Below are 11,466 nucleotides of genomic sequence, written 5' to 3' on the forward strand. Positions count from 1 at the left end.
TGCTTAATGAAATGCTGGGGAGTAGGCTTAAAATGGATAAGTTCCGGCTGCGTTTGCAACTAGGCCGGAGTACATTCGTTGCTTTTTTTTACCTCGACTTATGACTTACTTTGTCTTAATACTAATTTTCCTTGAATTATTCTTGTCTGAAGCAATGGCAGGGTGAGATGCGCCGACATTGCGAAGGTTTTGAAAGGAGTAAAGTGTAGATATGGTTTACGGAGAGGAATGTACAATATTAATGCAGTACGTCGTCGTCTGCCTCGTGGCTTTCGTGTGCTGCTGAGACTCTTACCAAAGGTTAGGAAGTTAACATTAAACACTTTTATCATCGCTTTGATCAGGCCATGCCGGAATGACTTTTTGCGTTTTTACAAAACAATCTATACACGACGGCAGATTGGGAGAACCTGTTACGCAAACCTGACAGATATTCAAGAATTCTCCCAACTCTCGGGTTGGCTTTGTATAACAGACGAGTTTAAATACGGAAAAAGTCTTCTATAACTTTTATCAAATATTTTTAAACATAGATACGAATCTTAAACGTTTTAACCGTTTTTAACATTTAGCAGTCAAAGTTTAGTCTAGTAAAGTCAAACGTGTATCAGGCGGCCACTCAAAAGGAATGCCGAGATAATCACTCCACACAGGTTAACAGCTTAAAGCAGGTTTGACCGAACTGTTGTGTAAAAGAAAAAGAAACCATACCCTTTTACCCTGTACTTGACCTCTTAATATACTAGAGCTCGCTCAAATATGCTGCTGATATTGATTTCGGGAGATGAACATGGAAAGAGGTCAGTACAAAAAGGCCGTTGATACTCAGAAAAGGGTGACCACAACCGCTTAATGGAAGTGACCACTTAATAGAAATGAAAATCGCAGTAACTAAGGGACAAAAATCGAGACTTTGACAACTAACAACTAACAGGTTGGGCTAAAAATATGAAAAAATAATTACTAAATTCTGTTATTTCTTTGATTTTGCAGGGACTGTACAAGTTCAGAGCACGATTGTATCGTAGAAGAAGAATAGGATGCGTCAGAGGGGCAGTGAGAAAAATAAACTAAAAATGCTTCTTAAGATGATAGAAGTGACTGAAATAAAGTGAAATGTTAAGGGGACTTTGTATCTCATTGCTTGATTTACTAATATGACATACCCCCGAGCTTTGAACCTAATTGAGTGTTAATTTTCTACACTCTTTCGTATATGCTGTGTTGATAACGACCGGATGCCATTTTTATTTGTTCCTGAAACAGTTTTAAATCAGTTACATTGCTTTTGAATTTAATGCGAAAAACAATAACAACAAAATGATGAATATTCAAATAATCAACCCTTCATGCAGTAGGTTTTGATAAGAAAAACAGTGTCAGGTAGCAACGTCTCACTGTGATTATGTAATGTAGGGCATTACCATGGACAAAGGGGCGTCGCCCGTATATCATAGAAAATTACAGAGGTTTTTTCAGCGAGAAAAGAGTCAGCACACGCAGTGAATACAGGAAACTGTCCACGGTCGACCACCTTAGTGCAGGCAGAAGTGTTTGTTGAGTCTCGCCCATTCTTTCTTGATTTTTACGGAACATGATATCAGTCGAAGCAAAAAACTTTCAATCCCTCCGTCACATGCTATGATTATTTTTATCCATTTTCCTCTTTAGAAAAAATTTCTAGTACATGAGTAATGCAAAGATTTTATCAGCTTCTTCGTATGGTCACTTATCTTAAACAGAAAGCAAAGAAAATAGACCTCGAAAATATTTGATATAAGAGAGTTTTGAAACTATATTTGAATGAGAAGCTGAAAACGGTTATTTAAAGAGTGGTCGCTTTAGGGTAGTGGTCGTTCAAAAAAAAAAATCTTGCAATCACCTTTTATTTTTCGACTCTGTCCAAGTAAGAGAAATCGTCCATAGAATATTGGAACAAGGCAAATTCATGGATGGTTGAGAGTCTCCACTCCCCATAATTTTCCCATGAATCAGCTCATCAACTTTCTTTAACCGAAAATTTCATCTGTTGAAATACTCGAGACATTCTACCCGTAGACTATTAGATTTGATATCTAGCGTCCTGTCGAAAAGAAAAGCAGAAAGGAGGATACAGAATCTGCTGTTACGCCAAATCCTCACCGAACAACTCCCGGCAAGCAAAGAGCCTTCCGGCTAATTTTAGACCTGAAACAAAGGGAGGATATTTGCCACAGGTACCAGTTACCCACGTTTTTAAGAAATAGGTAAAACTGAAAAAATACGAGAGGTAACTAAAAATCAAAATAGTTGTTTAGCGGAATAATTTAAAACGATGTTACTCGAAAGTTCTGAATAGATTTGTTCTAGAAGGGATTAGTTAAAAGTTTAAGAGCCTCAACTTTATAAAAAAAATTGTCTTTTTTTAAATTTTCCTCTCAAAAATGGCTCTTTTTGGGTGAGTATGGTGAGGGTGCCTTATTCTTGGACGTAAGAGAATTCTTTGTTCGTCCTAAGTCTTTGATTTGCATCAAAATATGTTTTAAAGGTGTGATTACACAGCAATCATGATGGTTCGCCCTCTGGTAAGAATTATGAAGAGCAAGTTTTCTCAGGTGGGATACATAACAGAAAGCTGACAGCAATATTTGCTCTATGTAGTCGATACTTCTTTGTTATTCTTAAATTTTACGCCGCTGATCATTGCTATAAGTAGGACGTTAGGTTTTGGGAAATCAGAACGTCTTGTTTTCCAAGTGAAAACACGATCAAAATGGCTATCAAAAAAATCTTTATTTTCATGGCATTGGCTTTTGCAGTTGATGCCTTTAAATGGAAACATTGCGGTAGGTTTTTACAGTTTGTGCTTGTTTCTATTTTGCTTCTGTTTTTCTCTTTGATTTTCTCCTCAAGGTTCACGATCCTCGATCATCCTGGGTGTTTTAACACTCTCGCTGTTCTCAAAAAATTGAGAGAAAAGCCTTGATTCATAAGATAGAATACAATGTTGACGAAATATCTATCCAAAACCTATGGGTCTTGTAAAATTTCGAGCAATTTCAAAGTTCCTCCAGTGTCCTTTAATTTTCGACGATTGTGTTCGCTCTCAAAGTGCCGGATTTCATGAAAAACTATCTAGAAACTCTCGCGTTATTTTGAGTCACGCATTCTTGGAGAAATATAATTTTCTGTCAATATTGCGGGTTGGCAAAATTGATACAAAATCTCAGAGAACCACATATATTAAAAACGTTGCTTTGAAATTCAAAGTCTTAAAAATAAATATGCACTTATACGGACAAGAGTTACATATGGAGGCCATATTAGAAACTACTTCAAGAATATTGCAGGAGTTGCCTAGACCTGGGAAGTCTCAAACTCTCGTATCGACCATTCGCCAACACTAGTTGGGCTGGCACTTAAAACTAAGGTCAATTATAAAGAAATGATGGCTCAACGATTCTGCTCTTAGATTTGACTAAATATACCTGAGCCATAACCTCTCTGATCAATTTTATTCTTATTCTGTGAAGAAAGCATGAGGATATTTAAGGAAAAAAAACTGACGTTTTAGTCCACTTATTAAGTTTACAACAAAATATTTCCTTAAAGTTTCAGCCGTTGGCGGAAAATTTCGGGATTATCTGACAAATTTTAATATGTCCACGATATTTGTTTTTTTTTTTCTCTTTTAGTTACATCATGTAGGAGAAATTTTTTCCTTTTTCGCGGTATAAACTCTGGATTGAATTTCAGCAGGTTTAAAAATTGTCTAACTAATTTTCTTTCGCCAATTTTTTTCTTTCGTCATTTCGTGCAGCGGAGCAACTTCATTCAAAATCTTATCATTTGCATACATGGAGGCTTAATTTAACCAGCTGCGTTTGAGGATTTTTTTTATCCCACTGAATTTTCATTTTACATGATAGAGGACAACTTGCCCTTAAGGGTGGATTCGTTAAGCCTCTCCCCGCATCCCCTGAGGCTCAGGAAAGGACAAAGAGTTACGCTAGGAGGAAAGTTTCGTGTTGGTGAAAACGCTGGAACAAACTACAAAGTTGATGCCACAGTATGGAAAAAACTACCAATAATCGGATGGGCCAAGGTCCCCTGTTTTGGGATGTGGTAGGTTTTTCAGTTAAGTTCGTCTATTTTCTTTTTGCCTTTTTTCTTGTGGTGTTAACATGGGATCTTTCCCATATCATTGAATTGTGCTTGCCCTCGTTTTCAGACAGAGGTTATAGATCTTAATCTTGGAGATGGTCTAAAGACTTTTAAAACAGTGGATAATAGCGCAAATACATGAAAATCGATATCACATATCAACATTATTCTACCCTCTGTATCATGTGATAAAACCTAGGTCTTTTTTTCCTTCATCTCCCTTTTCATCATTAAATGCAAGTGGTCGATCAATTATTATATAAACTAAGGAACCAGTCATTTTTGTATCGCCGTGGGGGGAAGGGAGGGGTGGGGTGGGGGAAGAGGAATATTATAAAGCCTTATGGGTGTTCAGGTAAATTTTATTGAGGCACAATCAAACCCCTTCCCCCCCCCCTCCCACTTAGGCGATGTGAAGTGACCTATTCCTTAATTGGCTCTCTTCTTTCTTTCTGAACTGTCGTTATCTGCAGCACCCATTCCATTCGATGTGAAAGGCTGGTGGACTTCTTGGAGGGGGCAAAATGTCCACTGGCACCGGGAAGTTACGAGGTTAAACAACAGACACGCTCTATGCCTGACATTCCAATCCCATCGTTCTTAAAAAATGTAAGTTTACAAACATTCTATTCTGTTGTTTTTGCTAAATTCGAAAATTAAGTCATGAGGCGTGTTGTATCGTCCGCCACACCTGAAACAGAACGCATCCTAGTTCAAAATTACTTGATTTAATCTAGTTAATAACTTTTCACCGAAGTAGAGGTTATAGTAATGGATAAATAATATATAAATAATCAGGTACATATCTATCACTAGTCACCGACACCAAGGTGAAGAGTAGCTTTAGCATATGCTAAAAGAGTAAGACAGTGTCCCACAAAGGGATGATTTTAACTCATTAATTCCTGCAAAGATTACAATATTTTCGGGTGCAAATTCCTGGCGAGTTGCTCGAAGATGAACAGTATACATACAAAATACAAAAATGATCTTTAAATACGACTATCTTTTTTCTTCTCTAGGGAAGGTACAAAATTCAAGCAAAAGTGAGAGATGAAAACAGCAAAAAGCGCATTTCATGCCTGGAAATGGAATTGGAGACAAGAAGTTAAAAATAATTCCTGTCAGGAAATAAAGTGGATTGCATGAAATTTCATCTTAGCTTTGGCTGTTTTTTCAAACCTTAAATCAGCTGTTAAGATTGAAATAAAAATCTCACACGTAAGTCACTTGGAATCTCGTAAGTGCTCTTGTTAAGAATACAGGTAAGGAACCCCTCCATATTCCAAACTGCGTGAACAGTGCGAAACCTCTGGCAGATATTAGCATAAACACAAAATCGAAAGGGCCGTGGATTCTCCTAACCTAGGTTTCGGAAAATCCATTCCACAAGCCATCAATTCCCCCCTTCCCTCTCGAAACTAAAAGTAGCATCAGTAGCAAGGTCATTGTGATAACAGAACTGCAACGAGATATACAGAGAAACACAAATCCTATGAATTGGATTGTAGCGTTACCAAGTGCTGTATGAAAGTCGATGCATACGAAATATTAATTTACAATGCTGATGTCAGTTATTTGCCATCGAGCGAAATGGGGCAATGGCAATGCCGCCCGTAAACTAGAGAAGGTTTACTCTATTAAAATCCCTATTTGAGATTAACTTGAACCAGATGACCATAAACTCACTCGTTTTCCGCTTGACCGATTGGACGACGATAGCCCCTGCGCTTGCAATCTCAGAAGAAAGGGGAAACTTGCATTGTCCAATGACGTCTCGGAAAAAACGGCAATCGTGCCTTGTGATACAGCTGATTCTGTCGTCAAAAGTTAGATTTTGACGACACATTTCGTAGGGAATTACTCTACAGCAACGAAACTTCAAAGCACTGTCTCAAGGGGAACCGCCTTCGCCGCACTAAGTGGGAAGAAATAAATGTTATGGCAACAGAAACGAACACAGCTATCCATTCTTAACATAGATTTCTTCACAGAAAACAAAACACAAACGCAACAAACTAAACATGCTGTAACGGGAGTTTTTTTGTTTTAACCTTGACCTGAACATCGTAGGCGAGAAACCTTCTTTGTCAGCCTTCGTTGAAATGTTTGCTTGATACTCGCAACTTCTATTTCTTTTTTATGCTGCTTGGGTAGAGCTTGCTGAAGGTAGGCATACATCGCTATCGGACAGTATATGCAGAGTATTTCAAAGCTGATTGATAAAAAATTACAAGAGATGTGAGAACTTTAATTTGTAAGTGTCAACTGAGAGTTTTCATGGTGTCTACGTCATCACCCGCTAATTCGTTAGCAGTCCACGGGACACTTTAAGATAAAGTGAGAGCACTTCAAGGGCCCGAAAAAACTTACTTTAGGTTTTTTGAAGTTCTTCTTGTCACGGAATTGGTTTGTACATACGATAAGCTAAGTATTTACGTCAAAAAAAAAAATTCGTGTCCTAGGCATTTTAAGGTAAAGTTAATCCTTTTTTAATGTTTTCATTTCAAGTCATTTTGTTCGGGAAAATTTAAAAATGGCTTCTGTCTCAACCAATTTTAATGAGAATTTAAAAGAACCTTGAATTATTTTAAAGGGAATTTATCTTCATAACTTAATATCTATGACCAAAAGAATTTAGACTGCTTATAGCGGAGCTCACTGAGCGTAGCCCTATAACTATACGAAATAGTAGTAACCCATCAAGCCGAAAAAATTTGGTTGTACGACCGTACGACCGTACAAGGTGCTACTTTTAGCATGCGCGGCCAACTGTACCACGGGCACTATCTTAGCCATTACGTAATGGAATGGCGAGGGAGAAGGTAATGCGCAGGCGCGATTGCGTGCGTAACTTGGATACCCCATCAGTGTGCGCTAAGAAACACCGTCAGATGACGATAAAGTACGCATACTCGAACGTCGAGCTGCAGTGTAGCGTACTGCGGGCACATTGCACGAGGGCTTCACGTGAGCTAGAAGATGAAATATACCACCCGCGTTTTGAGCATGAAATCGAACTGGTTGGGATGTAGCTGAACAGTAATTCTCAGTATTTTGTAATTTCTAAACAACTCGTAAGACAACAATACCGGCAGTGTTTAAGCTTTGTCAACCGGAGGAAGTTGAAAAATTTGCGCTTTGCCGAAGATGTGTTGTTTTACCCTAAGAACGAAGTAATGGCCTTTCCCAAAATTGAAATAAAATGGGATTGAGTAAGCGATGTTCATGTTTATATTAAGTCTAACGCGGTAACTTGATTTTGACGATATTGTCATGTGAGAACCCGTCAAACATCTGAGAATCAAATTGCGGACCGCAAATGTGTGGTGCGAACAAACTCACGGGTAAGATGGAGATGTTTCTTCAGCGGGATGTGTGAATTTAATTGTTTGATTATCGTACTTTTCAGCGCTATGTTTTCATGCTTTCTACTCGATTCGTTCGAACTTCAGGAAATGGTTTGTGTCACAAAACATGGAGCCACTTTCTCTTCGCTCAACATCTCGAGGCGTTATGATGAACATGCTTGCGGTACGATATTTTTTTCCTTATGCTGGAAACTGAAGAATTAATCTCTAAAATTGGTAGTCTTCAAATTTTGCAAGAAGCGTCCGAGCTGTGATCGTGCAATTAAACGGGGTTCTGGCAATTTGACCTCACAAGCGCGCTGGTAAGCACATGGTTTGCCGCAAGTACTAAAACATGGAACGACCTAAAACCACCTACAACCACCTACAACCATCTACAACCACCTCAAAAATTTCAACAACGACCTACAACCACCTCAAAAACATCTACAGCCACTCGCATTACTATCTAAAACCATCTAAAACAAGGCATAAATGTCTTAAATAAGGCGAAACGACAACACGTCACGTACATGAAATACGAGAATCGAATGAAACCTCCACCTCCCCCTGAAATCTTACTCTCCCTGGTCCCATGTATAATCAACCATCTCACGAAATAAAATGGGAAATTTTGTTAACATATTAACAGTTTACAATACGCGAACTATTTCTGTAACCTACTTGGATATTCTCTCTTGGAGTAATTGCAGAGTCACACCCTCAGAATTTCATTAGTAATTAAGAACGACAAATCCGTATATATAGCACAAGTGAAGCACATTTTAAACTTTCATACGATTGTAGGAAACTATTCTTAATTAACTTTCGATAAATTGGCCTGACATAACTCGACGGTTATTTTATTATTTTGTAGCCCCAAAAGCCCGGCTTGTGACTCTGGAGGTACTGAACTTGACATATTTGATACACAAGGCATCCTTCAAGTAGGAAGGTTAGAATAAAATTGCTTTTATGACCATATATTGCACTCGGTTAACATATGTAGATAATTACTTAAAAAAATACTTATTATAGCTGTATTCAGACATGTATACAATATGCTTCTGCTTTATTTTATTGTAAGGGGTTTCTTTTTATGTAACATGTATCCATCCTTTAATTTCCTCCTTAACCTGCCTGCAAATAATTGAATTTTATGTTTGAATTAAAGATAAAACAGAAGTCTTGGAGAGTTCTCATTCCAGATGGAATTCAGGTGAGAACATCAGTAAACAAGTTAAAATCATATGCTTCTCCTGAATCTTTAATTTTATTGCCCTGGTTTTTTTCAGAAACCCTATTTTATATCTCTGTGTGAAAGCTAATGATTAAAACCTCAGTGAATAGATATGCTCTATTTTAGTAGTTTAATTTTTAAATTCCATCTTTTTTTTTTGGCATTTACTATTTTAAAATTCATAAATGGTATTCCCTTTTCATCCTTGTAAAGAGATATTGCACATTTCTTTAACTAAAATATGAATTATGAAGTCAACTTAATTTCAATGAGTTTGAAAATTCATTCTACATAAGAACACTTTACTGGCGTATACTGTTATATTTATTTGCTGTCTTTCTGTAACACATAATTACCATATGTGTCTCAACTCTTTAACTCCCTAAATTTCATGGGTAATCCTCCTTACTGTCTGCCATACAATTTATGTCATGTTTAATTTGAGAATTTGGAATTGGATCAACCAATAATTCTCAAATCGATATTTGTCTTAATTCTCGTTACTTGTCTGCTTTATGTCATACTAATAGTGTAAGGAGAAATTCTGTGTAGGTTAACAGTGGGACTTAACCCTTTAACTCCCAAGATCTCATTAGTAATTGGAGGGCTCAGAGCAAGAACGACCCCTTGATTTTTCGGCCATTTTTGAAAGTGTTCAGAAGTAGTTGACAACTACTTCTGAAGACTTTCAAAAATGGCCGAAAAATCAAGGGGTCATTCTTGCTCTGAGCCTTTCAATTCTCCTTACTATCTCCTATACAGTTCTTGTGATGTTAGTTTGGAGGATTTAGTATTGGATCATCTTATAATCCCCTAACTGATATTTTTCTTATTCTCATCACTTGTCTGCTTGATATTGTTTTGATATTGTTAGGAGAAATTCTTTCTTGGTCACTTATGGGAGTTAAAGGGTTAAAATGGGGGATTTCAACATATTGTAATGATTAAAATATTCTTATGCTTTCAAATGTACCAGTAACAAAAAGTTGTGATGAGAATCTGATGATATGAAACACTTGCAATGGAAAAACCTGTTGCTGGTAGCTTATGTCTTTAATGCTTAAATTTTCTTGGGAAATGCTTTTCTTTGAGAATGGGGATACAGAAGTTTTTAAGGCTGATAGAAGTAAGCTGTTTGCAAGTAATAAAAGGCAAATCGACAATCATACCTTAATGCTTGATATGCTTCACTCATACATGTCAGTTGTGTGTACCTGCCATTGTAGAGGTGTCTTTAAAAAGATTTTTTTTAGTTACACAAGGCAACCTTCAGGGTGGAAGAGTAGAAGACCACAGAATGATGTTTACTTGGCATTTGTACTTAATGCAATCATATATTCAAGCAGTACTCTACATATATATAACTGATTACACGATGTCTTTAACCCTTTACACTCCAATATCAGAATGCATATTCTCCAAACTGTTCTCTATATATTTCCTTATGTGCTGGCAAGGAGAATTTGTTTAACAATCAAGAGGTTCTTTAGTTGATTATCATTTCCTTTATTCTCATGACCTTAATGTGTGACTCAGGGGTGATATTGAATGGAGAAATTAGATGTTAGTCACTCTCAGGGATTAAAGTGTTATTAGCTGTACATATTTTCATGTATATGCTCCTCGCATTTGTTGGCAACAATAGCTAAGATTGTTAGGAAAGCAAACAAACAAGTGAACAGAAGACAGTGAAATGAGGGAAACTGTAAACTTTACCATGTGATAGAAAAACATCACAGAATACTTAAAGAGGGGAAACTTGAATTGTGCTTATAGCTAATTTCCTCTATTTCCATTCATGTTTTTGATCAAATAAAATTTAACCCTATAACTCCCAGTTCAAATTTGTAATTCTCCTTACTGTCAACTATACAATTCTTATAATGTTAGTTCTAAGAATTTAGTATTGGATCAACTAATTAATCTCAAGTTTATATTTTTCTTTATTCTCATCACTTATCTTCAAAATTTCAACTTTGTATTAATTGTAGCTGTTTACTATGTCTTAATTCTCTGTACCATAAGCCCTCAAAAGTTGAAGCAGGCAAGTCAATAACCTGACTTCCTTTGTTTGGAATTGTGTGATTATATAATTTTGCTGTGTTGGTTACCATACTGTAACATGTAATATTATTATTTAGATTGCATTAAATACACTAGCTCAAGCTTTCATTAAGGCAAGGTGTTTCTTACCAATGGTCCTACCCAAACTGAACATTGAAATAAGGAATTGGTCACAAGATATGTGAGTTTAAAAGGGTGGGAATCTGGAAAAACAAGGATCCTCCTTTAATTAGGACTGAAATGGGGGCCCTCTTATTTTAATTCATGTTTTTAATTTAACCTGCCTCCTCCCCTGTAATGTTCAGGGCACATAGATGAAGAGAACATTTTTTTATATTTTAATGCATAAAAGTTAAATTACCAGTAATTGGCATCCACATATTCACAAAGCAAGAATGTAAAGCTTTAGCTTAATTGGTTAAAAAATTAAAGTGAGAGAGTTTTGCAGACCGTGTCTGACTGTTTATCCTGGCTCTGGATATTTATTTAGTAACAAAGACACTATTAGTCTCATTCACTCTCACTTTCCACTGAGCTTGTGGAAAGATGATAACATCATTATTTCTCTAAATGAAGAAAGGAAAGTCTGCTCTCTTACCATGGATAGTTCTGTTGGGCATTATTAGTTCAAGATGATTGTTCCAGGTAGGCTAACCTTAAAAATTAGTT

The 11,466-nt window shown here is 36.7% G+C and overlaps 1 protein-coding gene across 1 annotated transcript; it reads left to right on the forward strand.

Moving 5' to 3' along the window:
* The first annotated feature begins 2,737 nt into the window (after positions 1-2,737).
* Positions 2,738-5,255, forward strand: LOC131799683 (ganglioside GM2 activator-like). The gene is made up of 4 exons (XM_059117381.2): positions 2,738-2,825; positions 3,909-4,104; positions 4,617-4,752; positions 5,166-5,255. Exons 1-4 carry the CDS (start codon positions 2,753-2,755, stop codon positions 5,253-5,255), a joined length of 495 nt encoding a protein of 164 aa, XP_058973364.2. The 5' UTR covers positions 2,738-2,752.
* Positions 5,256-11,466: the final 6,211 nt, after the last annotated feature.

This window comes from Pocillopora verrucosa, chromosome 4 (genome assembly GCF_036669915.1).
Source record: "Pocillopora verrucosa isolate sample1 chromosome 4, ASM3666991v2, whole genome shotgun sequence".
NCBI lineage: Eukaryota > Metazoa > Cnidaria > Anthozoa > Scleractinia > Pocilloporidae > Pocillopora > Pocillopora verrucosa.

Coding starts and splice junctions, on each gene's coding strand:
- LOC131799683 (XM_059117381.2), top strand. CDS start 2,753: ATGGCTATCAAAAAAATCTTTATTTTCATGGCATTGGCTTTTGCAGTT. Junction 2,826..3,908: donor CTTTAAATGGAAACATTGCG/GTAGGTTTTTAC, acceptor TTTACATGATAG/AGGACAACTTGCCCTTAAGG. Junction 4,105..4,616: donor GTCCCCTGTTTTGGGATGTG/GTAGGTTTTTCA, acceptor CGTTATCTGCAG/CACCCATTCCATTCGATGTG.